The sequence below is a fragment of the Symphodus melops genome (assembly GCF_947650265.1).
Source record: "Symphodus melops genome assembly, chromosome: 20".
In the NCBI taxonomy this organism is placed as follows: domain Eukaryota; kingdom Metazoa; phylum Chordata; class Actinopteri; order Labriformes; family Labridae; genus Symphodus; species Symphodus melops.
Window position 1 is genome coordinate 10,211,245 of NC_136710.1, and position 18,501 is coordinate 10,229,745.

Genomic DNA, 18,501 nt, shown 5'->3' on the forward strand with positions numbered 1-18,501 from the left:
ACAAGCAGGCGTTACCATGGTAACTGCAAAGAAGCAGGTTTGTAGGGACGACCCAAGACGAGTTAAACCTTAATTAAGCAAAAGTATGATTTATTCGATTACTCGATTAATTGACGGGATATTCGATAGAATACTCGATTACTAAAATATTCGATAGCTGCAGCTCTACTTCATAACAGTCTGCTCAATATGACCTCAGTCCCCGTTTCCTTGTTGATCATTTGCATCTAGAAGACAGATGGACAGATAGATAGATAGATACTTTATTGATCCCGAGGGAAATTCAAGTTCAAATTCAAATTCAAAACGGATGCAAAACTGTATTCATCCCTCCTGGATTGAATGGGGCCTTGTGTTGTGAAGGCAAATGTGCCTTTTATAACCCGTTGACCTCACTGGATGAATCGTGACACAGAATGAAATGACTTCAGTTGTGTTTAACGTCGTTCCTTCTTTCACATCTTGAAATACTGCAGCAGCTGACTTCTGGTGAAAATTAACGAAACTCCTCTAAATCACGGAGCGGAAGGACTCGTCATGGGAAAGTTACCGCTCAAGAATAAAGTCTGCAATTTAATTTTTTGGGGTAAGTATTATTTTCTCATGGATTTTCATCTGACAACTGAATTATGTGACAGGTGGTTTTTTATTAGTGGGGCCATGAAATGAACTCCTGTAACCAAAAATTCAGTTTTTACTAAAACAGATTAAAGAATGAACTTGTCATTTAAAATTGTTTTGTTCTGTAGGTTTGATGTTACAAGCAAAGTCTCTTAATGCAGTATTTATTACTCACATTTTGGTCGGCTGGTTTCCCACTCTGTCTGCACCCAGACAGTGCTCTCTTTTATATCTTTTTATAACTCTTAAGAAGTGGAGTCCTATCATCCACTGATGAAGTCCTAGTAGATGCAAGCTGGTATTTTAATACACTCCATGACTTTATAAGGATGGAACAAAAAGAAAAGATGTACTCATAGATTCAAATGGAGTCATCGATTTTTAAAAGTTTGGGCAAAGTGTTCTTGATCAGCTAGTTTGGCCCATACATAAAAGGTCTGTTTATGACAGGACAGGATAAGTGGGGCTTTCATAAGCAAACAGGATGACAGGAACTCACCCATCTTATACTCGGGAAGTTAGTGAAATACATGTAATTCAGGGTAAGTATTCAGGGATATGACAAGAAATCATTAGCATATACTTAATGTTCTGTCAAGTGTTTAACTTTTTCTTATCTTTAATTGAATAAACTACTCAGTTAATTATTTGTCTTTCAGTAAATATTGGCTACAGCACTTTGATTTTTATTGAATAATTAATTAACCAGATTAGATGGTTAGATTAAAAAAAAAGAAGAATGAAACAGATCTGGTATCTCTTGGTGCCTGTTTAAACACATGACAAGTTTATCTGCTAATATTGTGTATGGATAAAATGCCAGTGACTGCTATCTGCTCAACATATTTGGTTAATGCATACCCAAGTAATCATGAGATGAGGCGTTTATGGTCAGCTGGGATAAATTAAAGCCATATGTTGTTTCATAACACCAGTCGGTGAATTTATCCGTCTGATTTCTGCTGTCTGTGTTCCTCCTCAGCTCTGATGTTGACGTACAGCTCTGCAGAGCGACAGTACTTCTACCAAGGGAGAGCTCTCAGCTGGGATGATGCCAGGAGCTACTGCCAGGTACATGATCCTAACTGATGGTGTCAGACATTTTGGCCCACTGTGAGAAAACCCTGAACCATTTGTCAGTGAGGCTTGTTTAAAACAAGTTTAAGAATAACATTTGAAAATGAAAAGAAGATTAATCACATTAAGATTGGAGGATTTGATATTGGCTCATGATGACCTTAGAGTTTGATGCCTGCTGTCGAAATCTTTTTTGATTTGAGACTGCTGCAGCGCCCTCACTCAGCCCTTTCCCTTTCACAATGATCCCTTGTTTTCACATCATCGCGATACAGAAATGCAAGACATGGGTGGTGTAATCATACAGTTGGTGCTTTACATACACAAACACGAGGCCCGCTCCACACCTGCTATTAGCCTGTTTTAATGATGGAACACACCACAGTGTAAAAGCACAAAGGACTCTATGAGGACAGATTGCGATTGAATCACTCTGCCCTAATGCATACTTTGATGTTTTACAGTGATGTCACCTTGCCTCTGTTATCATTTCTGTTGCCGGTTTAGCAGCAGAAAGACTTCAGGATTAAAGGGACTGATAAGAGTTTTAACTGTCTCCTTTTTCATAAGGAAAAGAAGATTGTAACTTCTTGCTTGCTTCTTGTCAGGTATGTTTCAAAGACCTGGTGACCATGACTCCAGAAAACTTCCGACACATCTCCAAGTTAGTCTCATCTGACTCCTGGATTGGCCTCCGAAAGAACTTCTACTCCACCAGCAACAGCACCGTCAACGCCACCAGTAACTCCACCGTCAATGCCACCAGTAACTCCACCAGTAACTCCACCATCAACTCCACCAGTAACTCCACCATCAACGCCACCAGCAACTCCACCATCAACGCCACCAGTAACTCCACCATCAACGCCACCAGTAACTCCACCATCAATGCCACCAGCAACTCCACCATCAACTCCACCAGTAACTCCACCATCAACTCCACCAGTAACTCCAGTATACCTTGGTCCCGCTGGGCCAATGGGGACCCCCTGTCCTTCCAGAACTGGTACCCTGGTTGGCCCAAGTTCAAATCCACCTTTCCAAAAAGAGACTGCTGCAGCTGCTCCTGCACATGCCCAGCGACGACGACAACCCCAAGATGGACAACCCCGAGAGAAGAAAATCCGACGGACATAAGTGACTTCACTGCAGCCAACACTGATCAAAATGTGACAGATATTTCTGGGGTCACAGAAAGTTTCAGTGACACCATAGATAGCACAACTCCACCCACAGCAACCTCAATGCTGTCGCTCGAAGCAGAGTGTGTGAGGTCACCTATGTTGATGCTGGATGTCCCAGACATTGACAAGGACTACATCGAAGACTCTTGTGTGGCCAGACTCAGCTTTGGGGCCTGGATAGAAAAGCACTGCTTTGAGCTTCTGCCTTTTATATGTTACGAAGGTAAGACTCTTTGTTGGCGTTTAAGTGATTTTTAAATCCTCCCTAAAAAAAAACATCTACCCATGTAAACTGTAGGTTAAACCAAAAAGGAAGCCTTTGTAATTGGTGTTGAGAGAAAAGGCGTCTAAGGTTGGATGTTAGCTGCATTTGCAGAAAGATTATAGACATGAATTAAACCTAAATGTGTTAACCAATGTCGGCACTTGACCACGTTTTATAAACCAATGAAGCCTCTCTACCCCACGATTGCACAAGCCCACATTCAAAGCATGAGCTGAGGTCACCTTCTGGACCAATGGTGCTATTGCATGTAAGTGAGGGGCGTGGCTTTTGAGGAGGCACAGAGAGGAGAACAGAGAGGATCATGCTAGTTTTCAAAAATTACCAACCCTGCCTTTAACACATGACTTCACAGTACAGTAAATTTAAAGTTCCCATATTACACCCTTTTTGGGTTTCATATATTTTGTAATTTATGCGTCTACTAAAGTTCATTCACAATCGCTAATGTTAAAAAAAAGTGTCTGGTTTCATGTACTGCTGCTCCATGCAAGCCCTCCTATCTGCCTGTGTTTCAAATGCTCAGAATCCCCCACAATGAGCCAATGGACTTGGATAAGTGACATCATGGGTTTGTGATGTCACAAACCCATTTTCAACAAGGGGGACTAGGGACCAAGCGTTGCATGTGGCTATTGCTACTGCTGACAGGATGCGCTTGGAGAAGACGCGTTTCTTTTTTTTTGCACATAGTGCCTAATCATGCAGAAAACACCTGAAAAACCCTAAAAAGCATCTCAAACCAGAAAAGGCTTAATATGGGACCCTTAACAAAAACACATGATTTGTACACCAGATATCAAGAAACAAAACAGATTCTGTCTGATTTGCATTCTGGTCTCTTGACAATTATATATCCCATTTTTATTCCCTTTGTTCTACCTCACTGGATTTCTCAGCTTCTTTACCCATCGTCAGTCTTCTCTCTATTTTCAGAACGCTTCATTGGCCAAGCCAACGTGACCGATGTAACCTCCAGCAGCGCCAACCTCACGTGGCAGGAAGGGCCCGGTAACATCAGCCATTACCGTGTGGAGGTTAACGGTCAAGCAGAGCCAGTGGAGATATCAACTAATCTGACATATGACCTTTTCAACCTGACAGCAGGAACCTGCTACTCAGTTCAGGTGTTTGCTGTTAAGTGTGGCCGAGACCTCAACGCTCAGGAGGTCACCTTTTACACCAGTGAGTCTTGCTTTCTTTAAGGCCCATTTCAGACGATGTCGTTGTTTCCTTTTTTATCCCTGTTGATGATTCAGAATGTTTAGGACTGTGAAAATCATTGGAGGATTTAAGGACTTCACAAAGTTTTTTACTCAGTTAAAAAAAGCATGTGTTTTGATTACATATCAGTTTAAAACTTCTGCAGATATTCTTCAATTAAAAAATGAGCAGGTGACTTTTAAATCTGCCAATGAGGAAACAGCATTGCTACTGTCAATGATCACAGCTTTAATGGTAGTATGGCTTCATAGTGACACTTCAGAAGAGGCTCCTGTTGACAGCAACTGGCAACTATTAACGACAACAAGCTGTAAAAGGCAAACATAGTCTTATATATGTTTCTTTTAACTTCGATTTCTGTTTCAAATCACCAGCCATGTTTCAAGAGTCAAGAAAAATACATTTATAAAGAAAAGTCTGTTAGTAATACAAACATTTTGATTGTTCATTTGACTTTTTTTCCAGCCCCAAACAAAGTCAAACACCTGAAAGCCAATGTGACAGAGACCTCCATCTCCCTGAGCTGGGACAAACCCGATGGAAAAGCAGATATCTATTTTATAAATTATATGCATGTCCAGAACGAAAGCGTAAGAGAGGCCATAGTGATCAATGATTTGATACCTGGAAGTCTTTACACATTCACCGTCCGATCGGGGGTCAAAGACAGGTCGAGAGAGAGCGAAGAATCCAGGATCACCGAATACACCAGTGAGTACAACTTTACAAAAACAGCAATTATAATGTTCTGAAAGGACTGAAGCAGCTGCATGTTACACCTCGGCCACTATTGACTTTGAGCTGTTTTTATAGATATTTACTTTTACTTTTTTATCCATAATTGAATAGAACAAATGGACAGAAAGTACACTTATGAAAGACTTGTTCAGGCGTTATGATAGTTTGTTTCTATCCGTCCTTCCTCTCTTTCAGAGCCCGGAAAAGTGTCCAATCTGAATGTGTCCAATCATAAAGACACCTCACTGCTGCTAACCTGGAAGCCACCACCCAAGGGACACGCCTCAAGTTACTCTGTGACATGCAATAAATGGTATTTAATCAGACATACACAGCTCAATATTTATTGCCTTGTTAAAAGATCCTATGAGAATCTATCACTGGATATGAAACACAAATAACAATGTATGACCTAAAAAATCAAACAGGAACAGCAGCGATGAAACTGAAACTGCTGCATTGTCATTTAAATGACCCGGAAAGCAAACCGGATCATCAAATATGAAGACCGTTCTTTTTCTATATAGTTTTTCATTCATGATACGGGATAAGAGAAAATGAACTGCTTGTTTTACGGATCAACAAACCTTCCTCAGAGGAGCTTCAAATTAATTTACTGTATACTTAAAAGTGGTGTGGAGTTTTCCAGCTGAATGTTTCTCAATGCTGCCTTCAGGTTGATATTTTAATTTACTTCAAACAATCTGATGACTTGTTTAAAACTTAGCGTACAAGCATTACAACCATAGATATATTTAGTTAGTAAACAAAAGTTCAGGTATAGACTGTAATGGTATAACACCACACAGTCAACCTTCCAGGTCCCCCCAAAAATATAAAATTCATTTATCAGCTTCATAAAAAGAAGATCTTTTGCCAGGTGTTTAAGGAGAGCGGGTGCTTTCACTTGATTTTTAAATGAGCCTTCAGACCAGGAGAAAGACGATGTAGTTGGACCGAGTCGTGGAGATTATTGTTCTCAGGCTGAATAACAAAAAGCGCTGTCAGATTTGGAGATAATAGTTTTCTAATGTTAGCTCAAAAAAATCAACAGTTGCCTCTGCCAGAAGATGTTGAATTGTGTGTCTTTTTAACAGTTTACCAGAAACTGTGACTCTGAATAAGTGGAAAGCAACGGGGCTGCCGGTGGGCACCAAGATAACATTCAGTGTGAGAGCTTTGATTAATGGCATTCTGGAGGGAGAAGAAGCTACCATCTCTGACTACACGGGTAACTCATGAATAAACCTTTCTAACTTTACTCTGAGTTGTTTGACTTTAAGAAAGAAATAACATACAGAAAACTGAAGAACCTTTCTCCTGCTGCATTGAGTGTCACTAATATGACATTGTGGCTCCTTCACAGCACCCGGACCGATTTCAAACCTGACGTTGATTTCTAATCATAACTCTATCAATGCCACCTGGAGCCCTACGGGGGGTAATTACTCATCTTTCACCGCCAAGCTCCAGCTCGATGGCGTCGACGTTGAACCCAAACACACATTAAAGGAACCAAGTGTGAGTTTTAAGGAACTGACAACTGCAGCCAATTACACAGTGATCGTCAGCACTGTTCTTGGAAATCTCAGCAGCCCACCAGTGAGCAAATCTGTATTCACCTGTGAGTAACCTTTTGACACGTGTTGTATTTCCTCCTTTGTATTAGTGAATTCATGAAACAAGATAAAAGGTAGGCTATCGGCTCCTGGAAAAAGTTTGGTTTCTATATTTTTAGTTAGTTTTTAAACTGCAACCAAATAATTTCATGCTGTTATGAAAATGTCAAAACTGTTTTTATAACAAATAGTTACACAAATTAATGTTGTTTGTTTTTGTTATTTTGAATTTAATGTTAGTGCTAACTTCTGCAGACCAATAGGCTAGTTTGTTCCTTGTGACCTCTTCACAATAAAAGCCACTATAGTTGGATACTTCTATTGTGAAGCAGGAAATGATTTATAGTATGTAATGAATTTAAAAGTTAATATCATTTTAGTGCCTCTTGGTGAATCAAATCTTAAAGGACAATAAACAGTGAAAATTTGGTGTTACATCAAGTCATATTGAAATTAATTAATCAACATATTTGATAACAAATCAGCTTAAATCAGAGGACGCGCGTCTTTTAGAGCCATTTGCTAAAAATGAGCTCAATGCTAACATGGACTTACAAAGTGTTATGTTATGATAGGAGAGGATTTCATTCAATACAAGTAAACAACACTTTACACCTCTACACTACAGCTTATGTTGGCAGAAAAAAAAACCTCTTGATAGAAATATTTTGATTATATGACAAACTCACTTTTTTGTTCTCTTTTTATTTTAGTACCGTTGCCCCCTACTGACCTGAAAGTGACCGTCATCAGCAAAAACAACATCGAGGTCCAATGGAAGGCTCCCACCAACGCTTCATTGGTCATGTACGCTGTAAACATCAGCTCCAGTTTTTGGAGCCACAGTTTCTCCGACACTGTCAAAAACGGAACCAGCTACACCTTTAAGGACTTGAACTCTGGGACAAACTACAAGATTACAGTCCAAACATTGGCCGGTGGGAAGTTCAGTCTCCCAAAGAGTGTGACTCATTACACAGGTGAGAATTCCAGGCACAGACGAAACACCTGTTGATTAAGTAACTCACACATTTTGTGAGAAACATGTTTTCATGATTACAAAAGATTTGTCACGGTCATTTGTATGTTTTTACACCAACAAACTTTTTTAAAGAAATATGCTGATTTATTGTTTATTAGAAAAAAGACAATGATCATGTGTTAGAAACACAATCACTGTAGTTATCAACACAAGAACTCAAAGATAGAGCCAGTAGATTTTTCTTAAAAAATAATACAATTTAAACTAAAACAAAAGTTTTGCCCTGCCAAGAAACTGCTATATTTTAATTTTTGATTGACTCTGGGTGGAGAACTGGTTTTGTTTCCCCAAGCCAATGTCAGAGCACAGGTCAGCTTGTGAGGTTATTTATTCAGCAACAGGACGCCTTTCAAACCAGGGAATATTTGGGATGTAACAAACATATCTACTGACTCGACTGTACTTTTAAAGCTTCTTTGAAGACGTTTTGGTTATTGAACATCCTAAAATGACTACTGTTGTCTCTTTATGATCAACAAAAGCAAATCATTTTGTATATAAACACGTTCCAGTTTTTACAGCTTAGAGAGAGTGTACTTCCTTGTTCTATCTTTCTCTGTTTGTCTCTCAGAGGCGGAAATAAGAGAGATCCGTCTGTCCATGATGTGCTCGTCAGCAGAACCTCTCTACTGTGAAGAAACCACCTCGAGGAAAAATGTGTTTGATCAGGTAAATCAGTCGACACACAAACAAAAACACACATTCAAGGTCATTCATTTATTTACAGCTTTTGTATTTTAACTCCTGTGTGTTTTGTTTTTCAGTTGGAGACACATTTCAGAAAAGAGTTGGGGAACGGTGTTGTCTGGTCACTCGTGAAGCAGGAAACCCCAAAAAAAGAATGAATTAAATAATTGTGTAAAAATATTTGAATCCTTCTGCTGTTAAAGAAGTCAAATTTTATGTAATAAGAAATGAGAAATGTTGTTGTAGACAGAATCATAAAGAAAAACATTGTACTTTACATGTTGTTTAAACAAAATAAGTGCTTTAATTATATGTAAAGAAAACTACTAGCAGCCTTTCAAAAAGAAAAAAAGAAGCTTGCTTTAAACTAAGTCCCATCTCTGACGGTAAATAGCCATTCACAGTTCAGGAATTTTAGGTTGGCACCTGGGTTGGAAAAAAGATTTCTAGGGTGCCCACGCCCCCCACGGACAAACCCCTGGTGTGAAGTTGTAATCAAATAAGATAAATATCTGAAGGAATTATCTCACATTATAGACATTTTGTTTGTAAAAAATAAACATATTTACTTTTTCATAAACTTAATAAATTTTCTGGCTGATTACAAATCTCATGACTTTATTTTGAAAATTATACCAATAGCAGTGTGTGTGTTTTACACTTTTTTCCTAATTCTCTGAAAAAAGACAATATCAACTATCAGCTGCATAGTTAAAGAAAATTACAGTAGTGCAAGTGGTGTTCACCTTTTTCTTTTTGTTTCAAACTCAACCACATTTTCAATAGCAGAAAAGAACCAACATGGAAAATAAGCCCAAAGAAGATTTTGTCAGCTGGCAGTCTGGTTTCTTTTCCATGTAACAGTTTCAGTAAATACTTTTTTTGTCTTTAAAATTCAAACTTTTTATTGAATTACCTTGAGGTCTTTAGATTGATAGGTATTGATAAAGATAGCCTGATAATGTGTAGGTAATCAACAGATCCATCAGATCAACAAAAAGACAAGTGTTAAAGTGTACGTTTGAGTTTCAGTTCAGTTTCGGGGCAAAGATCTGTACATAACACCTCGAGGGGCTGAGATGGGGTTGGTGTAAGTTATCATCGTGCCAACTTCCTCTGTTACACTTGAGTCCCTATTTTACGCTCCCATGTTACAAAGAGCAGCTTGCAAGAGGCACGACGGTCACATTTTATGAACATGAGTGAAGTGGCCGGTGGGAACATCTGTGTAAAAGGACAAAGACAAACGGCTGAATGGATCAGAGAAATGATGCAGAGAGAGAAACACCTGCAGGTTAGTAATAAAGATCCTATTCCACCAAATCTTTTGTCAAAAGGATTATGTATAAAGCTCAGTGTTACATACATATACAGTACTGTTGACTTTGTCCTTAGCTACTTTATGTTCCACCCAACATCCTCACCTGATGTTGCCATGGTAACAATGAAAGTGACAGTTGTCTGGTTGCAAAGTCCTTGTTTACTTTCCTTTTTTTTCCCCTGAAGGTGTCACAGTTCTCTTAACAATGGATCAAAGGGCAGATGATTGAAAGATGTTTGAATAGAGTCAATTCATCTATTTATGATAAGAATAAGAATTTATAATATAATGAGAATATTTTCTCACAATTGGTCCCAATGATGCCATGAATGATAATATTTTCTGATTCAACAGAAGCAGGATGCTGTCAAAAATGTAAACTGACTGTTGTTGCTGTTATGGCAACCACAATCCTTTTCATGGGGCTGCTTTGGTGTTTGATATTCTTTGGTGAGTAATAATATTAGTTCATACAATTTACGTTTTTATATAAATTTAGAAATAACTTCAAATGAAAATATTAATATTCAATAATCATTATCCTAAATGTCTAACCCTTATCACCCAGGCAACTGGTGGTGGTACAGTACCACAGCTTACACAAAGTCAATCAATATTCTACTAAAGTGAAAAAAGGACTGCAACAAGTGTTTAAAGCCTATTAACTACTATATCTATGATATCTACTATATATCTGTAAATTAAATATTCCCTGTGAAATTGAAGAGTGCAGACAGAAATAAGCAGTCTACTTTATATGATAAATGTAATACAGTCCTATTGGACTTAAAGTAGTCCAGCATGTGTGACTGTGGGGGCATTTTAAAGTTACTACTGTTGGATTTGTTCACTTATTTTCCCCACACCTTCTTAAAGAATCTGTAGTCTTAAAGTCTAACTCACATTTAGTTGTTAAGTTTCTAAATACGTTTCCTGTTTATCTGTCAGTCTGGTGTACCAAAGCCCCAGAGGAGGATCATCAAACTCAGACTCAAACTTCAGTGAATCAGCTGACGGATCACCTGCAGCAGTGCCAAAGAGAGCATCAGGATCTGACCTGGATGCTCCGCGCTGTCACTCAAGGTGATGGATAATATTTTCAAATGCAGACATTTGTAAACTTCCCACAAATGTACATCAGTGTTTATTTGTTGCTGTAGACTCCAGGTGCAGTTTGTGTCCTGAAGGCTGGCTTTGGTGGAGAAGTCACTGCTACTTCTTTTCAGTGGGACTTCAGGAAAATCTCCGGTGGACTGAGAGTGCAGAGTTCTGCAAGCGGCACGACAGCAGCCTGACTGTCATCAAAGACTCTGCAGAGATGGTAGTTATGAAAGACGTTTTGCTTCAGTGTGTGAGGCTCCTATTTTTCTCAACAGAAATATCAGGAATATGCATATTGAGATCTGTAAATGTTGCTTCATCTTCCTCAGGAGTTTATCCTAAGTGTGATGAGGTCCTTTCCAAAGTATCCCTTCCTGTGGGTTGGGCTTACGGACGCCAAGCAGGAGGGTATCTGGCTGTGGTGGGACGGAGCAGACATCCAGCAGTACATGCCGTAGGTTCAGATCAACTGCAGCACATTTACACAGTAACATTTTTGTAAACACTAGATCCTCATTTTGAGTTGGAAACTGAGTTTGTTTAACTAAAGACTCAGAAGTTTAAAGAGTAGCTACCAATGGAACATAAGCAGTATCTGACTAAAATGACTCAAATAAGCCACAAAGTCAGTAAAGTTATGTACAAGAGGTAACAGTGCTCAGGCCAAGTCAGTCCTGGAGCAGTTTAAGTGCAGTATGGGAGTCTCTAATTAGACTCTTATATGTTGCCCCCCAGTGATGAAATAAACTCCATTTGATCTGCAGAGTACCTTTGCGCCTTTAAGAAAAAGCTAAAGACCCAGCTCTTTCATCAATCAATCATAATTTGTAGCCGATCCGTCAGTTCACAACAAGTGTCATCTCGGGAGGCTTTACAAAAGAATATGAGATAATATTGCCTACAGTTAGAATTTCTCCCTTTTATTCCTCGTCTTCCTGTTGTCCACACGTCCTTGCCGCTGAGATGGAGGTTGGAGCAGGAATGAGGACGGCGGTCTTTGTTGGGACGATACAGTCAGAAGGAGGAGGTTGGGCGTCACGGAAGTCGAGCGGTAGTAGTGCCAGATCACCTTTATTGAGGTTCAACACCTCATTAATATTGATGATTATTATGGTGGGAGAACTCTTCAGAATGTCCCATTGCACCTGTTTCCTCCGCTCCAGATCTTTACTTCTGTTATTGTTACTCTGTAATGAACATCACTCTGGATAAAGGTTTCTGCTAAAAAAGAAAAAGACGAATTGACCTTTTATAAATTAAAACACAAACATAATACAAATGAAGCTTCGGTTAGCTTTTATTATGACGATAACATACATAAATACATAGATTATACGTACATTACATAAATATTTACACTGAGAAACATAAAAATGTTTTTCGTATTGGAACATTTTAGACAGAAACTACTTAAGGGTAAATATCTTCAGCCATCTATGATTACAATTAATGTAGTCACAAATGTCATATTGCGTGTATGTGTGTGCACGTGCGTGTGTGTGTGTGTTGCAGGTTGTCTGTGGAGTGGGACTCTGACCACAGGGACTGTGCAGACCTGAGGGGAGGTGGGAGTCTCTTTGCTGCCAACTGTGAGTCATATGGACCCTGGACTTGTAAAAAGAACTCCTGACAGGCTGCAAATAGCTCTACACACACACACACACACACACACACACACACACACACACACACACACACACACACCTTTCTAAAAGGACTTTAATTAAAGCTTTACGTTTGTGAAATTGTTGTTAATATTTGAATTTTATGTCAAACTGTGCTGAAAAAAAGATCATTTGATTCGTTTTTGAAAACTGTATTTTTGGAAAAGCACATTGTAAAGTGCATGCTATATCTAAATGCAGAATGAGTTCACACTTGCACACAGAATCATGCCAATCACAGCGTCATAATATAATCGAGACATAATTGTGACTGCTACATTTTTCAACATTCAAAGCTTCTTACTAGAACAATTCAAACCAAACTCTTCCTCTTCTTCATAATAGCATATTTCTGAAAAATAAATATTTTTACATTCACCAGAGAGGTTTTTGTCCAAGTGTGATCAACATTGCAGAAATGTGGATTCTTTTTTACTGCTTTGATCAGATACACTTATTAACAATATCAGCAGCACTTCAGTCCAGTACTCTTAAAGTGTCAAAGACTCTTTATCAAGTTGTGATTACTTTAGAAACTTGAAATTCAGTCGAAGGAGGAAAATTGTTCAAATCTATAATATGACATAATCGAAAGATTACGAGTAACAATTAGGGAAATCCCCCGATATTTTTGTATCTTCTGAAAGCTCATTTTTCATTTCAGCCCATTAGAAACCTCAACGTGTCCAGGAGTTAAGATTCATCTCTCTTAGTGTGTGGAGATTTTGTTTGGTGGGATGATCCTCATGAGTGTGCGACCATCCAGCGGTGCAAACAGAGGATACAGCTTCCCTCTGAAGCTCCCAGTGAAGGTGTAGATGTGGGTCTTTGTTTCTGCGTTGTAGAAGGAGATCTGGCCCTCTTCGTAGTCTAAGTAGATACCAATCCTTCGAGGCACGAGGGCATTGGGCAGCAGGGTCTCTGGCTTGGTACAGGCATAGAACTTTAACGTGCTGCGCCACAGGGCCCAGAAGCCCTGCTTTGGGGTCATGGGAAAACGGCCTTCACGTTTGGAATCTGCAGTGGTCAGGCCAACGCGCCAGTAGCCGTTGTTGGCGATGTCAACCTCCCAGTAGTGGCGCCCACTGTTGTAGCCCTCCCAGCCCAGAACACAGGGCCAGCTGTCAAAGCGTTGGGGGCTGTAAGGTAAATCCACCTCTGTGTGAGCCTCCTGGACCATACGCTGATCTTCTGACAGCAGCAGCCAGGGGTTGTTGGTCTTTGGGTCGAGGATCACATCAGCTGTGGGAAAAAAAAGGTATGGCCACAAATGAGCACATTTTGAATATGTTTTCTTTTCCTTGTATATGAAATGAAGAGGAAGTGGAGGTTTTTCTTACCTGCTGAGCTGCAAATCCAACTCCAAACTAAAACAGACAAATAGAGCTATAGGTTAGGTTTCAGTGGATAAATGACGGTTGTGTTTATCCTTGATTAAAAATATATGTATACCTGAGTTTGGGATGTATCTTGAAGTTCCTGCTTTCCAAGTCCTTTGCTTTGCCAGTAACCACATCTGTGAAACTATCATCTGAAAAGATACAAATAAGCATGAAATAGAAATACATGGGGAGAGCATTTCAAGATAAAAGCACGGGCAGTAAATCCTACTTAATGTAATTCCCAAGAAGCTTCTTATTCGTGATGATCAGACACCACTCCGTGCCAATAACATAACATCATCTGCGTGACTGATAATTCAACTGCAGTCTGTAATACCAGTTATCAAAGATGTTTATTGTTACAGTTTATCTGACAAAGGTTGACGAGGGTCAACTGAAAGTCAGAGTTCATTTATTGATGTCATCACTTCGTGGGCAGAGTTCACTCTAATCACACTTTACATAACTGGTTTCATAACACCTCATGTCTGAACTCTGTCATATCCATCATGAGAAGCTGCTTTGTTGAGCTTTTGAGTTCAAATCCATCCTGTGTAAATATTTTTTGCCCTTTAAGAGCAATTAAGATGTGAATCTTTGATTTTTATAAGACTTTAAATTTATTTAGCATTCTGAGGTCCACAACTTTACATAATATTTTTAGGAAAAATTCTTTCTCATTTGTTATTTCTCACTTTTTTAAAAGTCAGAATTATCTAAAAGTGTTCCTGTGTCGCTCAGTAATGTTTCCTGTCTTTGTTTGTCTAAATGTTTTCTCACCGCGCTCTCTTCTTTGAGCAGAGACCAGGTGATAAACTCCATCAGAGGCAACAGGTTGACGAGTCGTTTCTTCTTCAAACCAAGCAGACGCAACACTTTGCCCAGCTCTTCACTCTGCACGCCACAACTCTGCAAACAAAAGTAAACTTATTCAAGCGCTCTAAAAACAAACTGAAACAACGCGTGACGAAGTGAGAGCGAAACATATTTCGCCCCTTATGTGCTGTGATAGAAACTTTTAGTTCTAGGTTTTGGGATTTTTCACCTCAGTCGCCTCCTGCAGCTCCTTTGCCCACTCCATGATCTTCAGTTGGGCCTCCTCTTTCTGGTCTTTATCTTTTGTTTCCTTTTCTTGACTCTCAGTCCAGGAGGTGTTCTTCAGGAGCTAAGGACACAACGTTAGAAAGTTATTTATGAGCGAATATAAGCTTTCCATTCATACCATAGCTGCTCTAAGAATTGTACATTTGATGTGCCAGCTGTAGTTTACTCTTTTTAAAGGCTACAGTGTTCAATCAAACATCAACTTACCTTGTCGACATGATGGAGTTCATCGGCCCACTCCAGAATCAGTTTTCTGCTCTCTTCAAGACTGCGCTCGGTTCTCCGGTCTGTACTTTGGGCTTCTTTTTTACTGGTACCCTCCTTGGTATCAGCATCTCCCTGTAGACAAACCGATAAAGACACTCTGAAAACCATAAATGTTTCTTTCTCTGACATGCAGATAACCCCAAGACATTTCACAGCCACCTCAAGCTGATAAGGGTCAATATTTGACTCTTTTTTTCTGAACCTGAAATTGCTTCTTCTTCTTCTTCTTTTTAACGAATTTACAGTTCTTATCGAGCTTTAATGGGTCATAAAGTGGGAAAGTTCTCCGTTCACGGATGTCAGCCAGACCTATGCAGCAGAAAGTCATGCAGGCTGTAAAAGAGCCTTTTAACAATGAAGCAGAAAGAAACGCTTGTTGTTTATCTCAAGGCTTCAACCTCTGATAGAAGGAAATGAACCGTTTTATAATCCTTTTTGGCCTGATTTTTTTTTCCTCATTGTTCTGTAAGAATAGAAAGGCTGTGGGGGAGCACAGGTGGCCCAGTGGTGCCCCATGTACAGAGGCTGAAGTTCTCAAATTGGGCAGACTCTACCCACTGTCCTGTCTCTGAATAAAGGCATAAATATTAAGCTTTAAAAAACCTGATCCCTTCCTTATTTCCTTTTATCTTTCATGTCCTACCTTGCACACTTGGTCCACCTGCTCCTTCCAGTGATGGATGAACTGCACACACTCCTGCAGGCTGCGGAGATTCTTCAGACCCGTCTGATGAGGGTGCTGCTGCAGAAAACAAAGGTGAAATTCCAATAAGTTATTATGTCCTTAAAAGGCAAAATGGGGAACTCATGCTTCCTTTACTGAAGGTACAAGAAAACAGGAAACGTCACAACAGATGTTTTGTTATGTACCTGTGACTTTTGTGTGAGGCTGTTGTTGGTTGCGGTGCCGCTGGGTGCCGAGTTGTGAGCTTGGGTGCTCTCCACAGGCGCAGAGGTCCAGCGCACAGGTCCGATGGAGCTGCTCTTGGTGGTGCTGTGGTCCTCCGCCAGTATGCTCACTCCTGCAGCGGGGACAGATTCCAGGTTTACAAGTGATCTGATGTGAGCTGCATCACACAATAACTTCATGGTTGGATGAAATTGTTCTAATACTTACTCTTTCCTGTTTTCAGGATGCTTTTCATCTCCATGGTGATTTCCTCACTCCTAGGAAGCTAAAAAAACGAAGAGAAAACAAAAAGTTGGGTCAAAGAAAGTAAAAAAAAAACAAAAAAAAACAACAAACTACATAACAAATATTAGTAGGCTAGTCCTAGACAAAAGTGCAGATACAGTAGAAATAATACCAGTAAGTTTTTAAATATCACTTATATAATTGGATCATTCCTCCTGATGCATTAGGGTGTATTTAAGTTACAATTTAACAAACCGAAAGTTTGATACGACTCAAACGTGATCTGATATTCAAAAATGCAATATCATGATACAAAAGATCCAAAGTTCAGAAGTGACTCACTGGTCAGGTTGCATTGAAAGCTATTGATTTCTTACTCTGTAAATGATATGAACGAAATATGATTTTGACGATCTAAAAACCTTAACAATTGTACATGAGTGGTTTCAGAATATGAAATAAAAAAAACATCGGAAATATAAAGCACATTTAAAAGTACAGGAATAAAAGCATTTGTATGTAAGCTTTGATCATGATGAATGATAAATCTGCCCAACACCTACAAACGTAAATAAGAAAATGACCAAAAACTGAAAACTAAAATAAGAACATATGTCGTCATGTTGTGATGAATTCATTAAATGTGAACACAGATGATACATTGTATTAAACCAATGCTGATTGTGTCGTACCTGTTGTCTGAGGGAGCGGTGCTGCAGCTCGGCTGGTGGAGACGACTGGACGGTTACTGCTCTCCTGTCATCCTATTTGTTCCTCCCTGCGTCCGCCTGATCTTTGGACTCCTTTATGAGCTCTCAGGCTCCTTTTCTTTGCACCAAACCCTCTCAGCGTCCGGGCAGCAGCTGGCATAGTGCCATTAGGGTAAAAGGCACCTTTTTTAATAGCAGAGATAAGTGTGAGGATATCACTCAGAGTGACGTGGGATGGTGCAACCCAATGCCAACGCCTGGTGCGGTTAATGTGTTCATAGAAGAGGAGCTGAGTGTGAGAGTCTTTAGATTATATAATCACATTCGATCTGTTTCAACAAGACAAACTTAAGAACTAAAACCTTAAAATGTCCCAGACTCATGGTCCATTTGACAGTTATTGCAATGATTCAGCCCAAACTAATAAAGCTGTTGCATTTGTCTTCCCGCAGTTACACTTTCTTTTCCTGGAAGAAGAATTAAAGACACATCGGCACCCTGCTGTCATCGGGTCAGTGCACTCAGAGTTAACTTCAAGTAAAGTCACAAAGTTTTTATCAAACGAAAAGAAGAAATCTAGGACCTTTTATTTATTTAAAAAATCACATTTCATCTGAACTATTAAAGTGCTGGATTAAATCAGCTGTTTGCCAGAGGGAGCGTAGTATATATACAATTATGGACTTTTTTTGGTTCTCTTTATGCTGATGGTTGTTTAGTTTTGAAGCTCAGTAGGCGTCTTTATTCATTGCAGTCTGTTTCTTAATAAGCCTGTAATTACTCATAGTGTCACTGCTATGATCTTTGATATGTGATGGATTTTGAATCAAAATGACAAAATACAGAAATAACTGGAACAGCTAAAAGTTTGAAGAAATCAAGTGAGTAATGTCAATATGTATCTGAGCTGATGAGGACACACTTGTAAAATGTAAAATGTAGAAGGAGTATGCTTCAGTATAAAATATTGTTCTCAGAGTAAAAGTGCTGATTTTCTAATATATCAAGTTTATAGTTATAAAGTGAAAGTTGCATGATGCAGAAACATTTCCCAGTGAGGGTTACATTTACACTTTATTATTCATGAAGCAGCTTCTCGTGTGAACAAAGCTGTGCACATTTTATTTGTTTAATTTACAGTAAGAAGCCTCTGCTTTGTTTCCAGATTAAAATCCTTCTGAGATTTATCACAGTATAATTATCACAGAAGAGCATTAAAAACATTTACACAAGAGCACCTTAAAGTAAATCCACGTAGATAAATTCCACTGATAAGAAAGAACCATGAACCTTATTGAACTCACTAACTGTGCCAGGTTATGTACCTGTAGTCATGGCAACA

General features: G+C 39.2%; 4 protein-coding genes across 4 annotated transcripts; 3 read left to right on the forward strand and 1 right to left on the reverse strand.

Annotated features, from left to right (window-relative positions):
- Positions 1-313: 313 nt before the first annotated feature.
- On the forward strand, positions 314-5,528 carry LOC306841664 (uncharacterized protein; the record flags this gene model as incomplete). Its single annotated transcript, XM_079371611.1, has 6 exons — positions 314-586; positions 1,604-1,692; positions 2,307-3,105; positions 4,102-4,350; positions 4,855-5,100; positions 5,323-5,528. The coding sequence occupies exons 1-6, from the start codon at positions 538-540 to the stop codon at positions 5,526-5,528; spliced, it is 1,638 nt and encodes a 545-aa protein (XP_079227737.1). The 5' UTR covers positions 314-537.
- A 544-nt stretch (positions 5,529-6,072) lies between these two features.
- Positions 6,073-8,699, forward strand: LOC306841665 (collagen alpha-1(XII) chain-like; the record flags this gene model as incomplete). The annotated part of the gene is made up of 6 exons (XM_079371612.1): positions 6,073-6,077; positions 6,225-6,358; positions 6,494-6,751; positions 7,460-7,726; positions 8,360-8,457; positions 8,553-8,699. The coding sequence occupies 6 exons, from the start codon at positions 6,073-6,075 to the stop codon at positions 8,631-8,633; spliced, it is 843 nt and encodes a 280-aa protein (XP_079227738.1). The 3' UTR covers positions 8,634-8,699.
- Positions 8,700-9,989: 1,290 nt separating this feature from the next.
- On the forward strand, positions 9,990-12,944 carry LOC306841761 (natural killer cells antigen CD94-like). Its single transcript, XM_079371726.1, has 5 exons — positions 9,990-10,246; positions 10,745-10,879; positions 10,957-11,117; positions 11,227-11,351; positions 12,410-12,944. Exons 1-5 carry the CDS (start codon positions 10,126-10,128, stop codon positions 12,525-12,527), a joined length of 660 nt encoding a protein of 219 aa, XP_079227852.1. The 5' UTR covers positions 9,990-10,125; the 3' UTR covers positions 12,528-12,944.
- On the reverse strand, positions 12,702-16,467 carry LOC306841760 (uncharacterized protein). The gene is made up of 9 exons (XM_079371725.1): positions 16,432-16,467; positions 16,185-16,336; positions 15,958-16,056; positions 15,255-15,386; positions 14,989-15,108; positions 14,724-14,852; positions 14,014-14,092; positions 13,902-13,928; positions 12,702-13,803 (listed from the first exon to the last, which is right to left on the reverse strand). The coding sequence occupies exons 1-9, from the start codon at positions 16,463-16,465 to the stop codon at positions 13,271-13,273; spliced, it is 1,305 nt and encodes a 434-aa protein (XP_079227851.1). The 5' UTR covers positions 16,466-16,467; the 3' UTR covers positions 12,702-13,270.
- Positions 16,468-18,501: the final 2,034 nt, after the last annotated feature.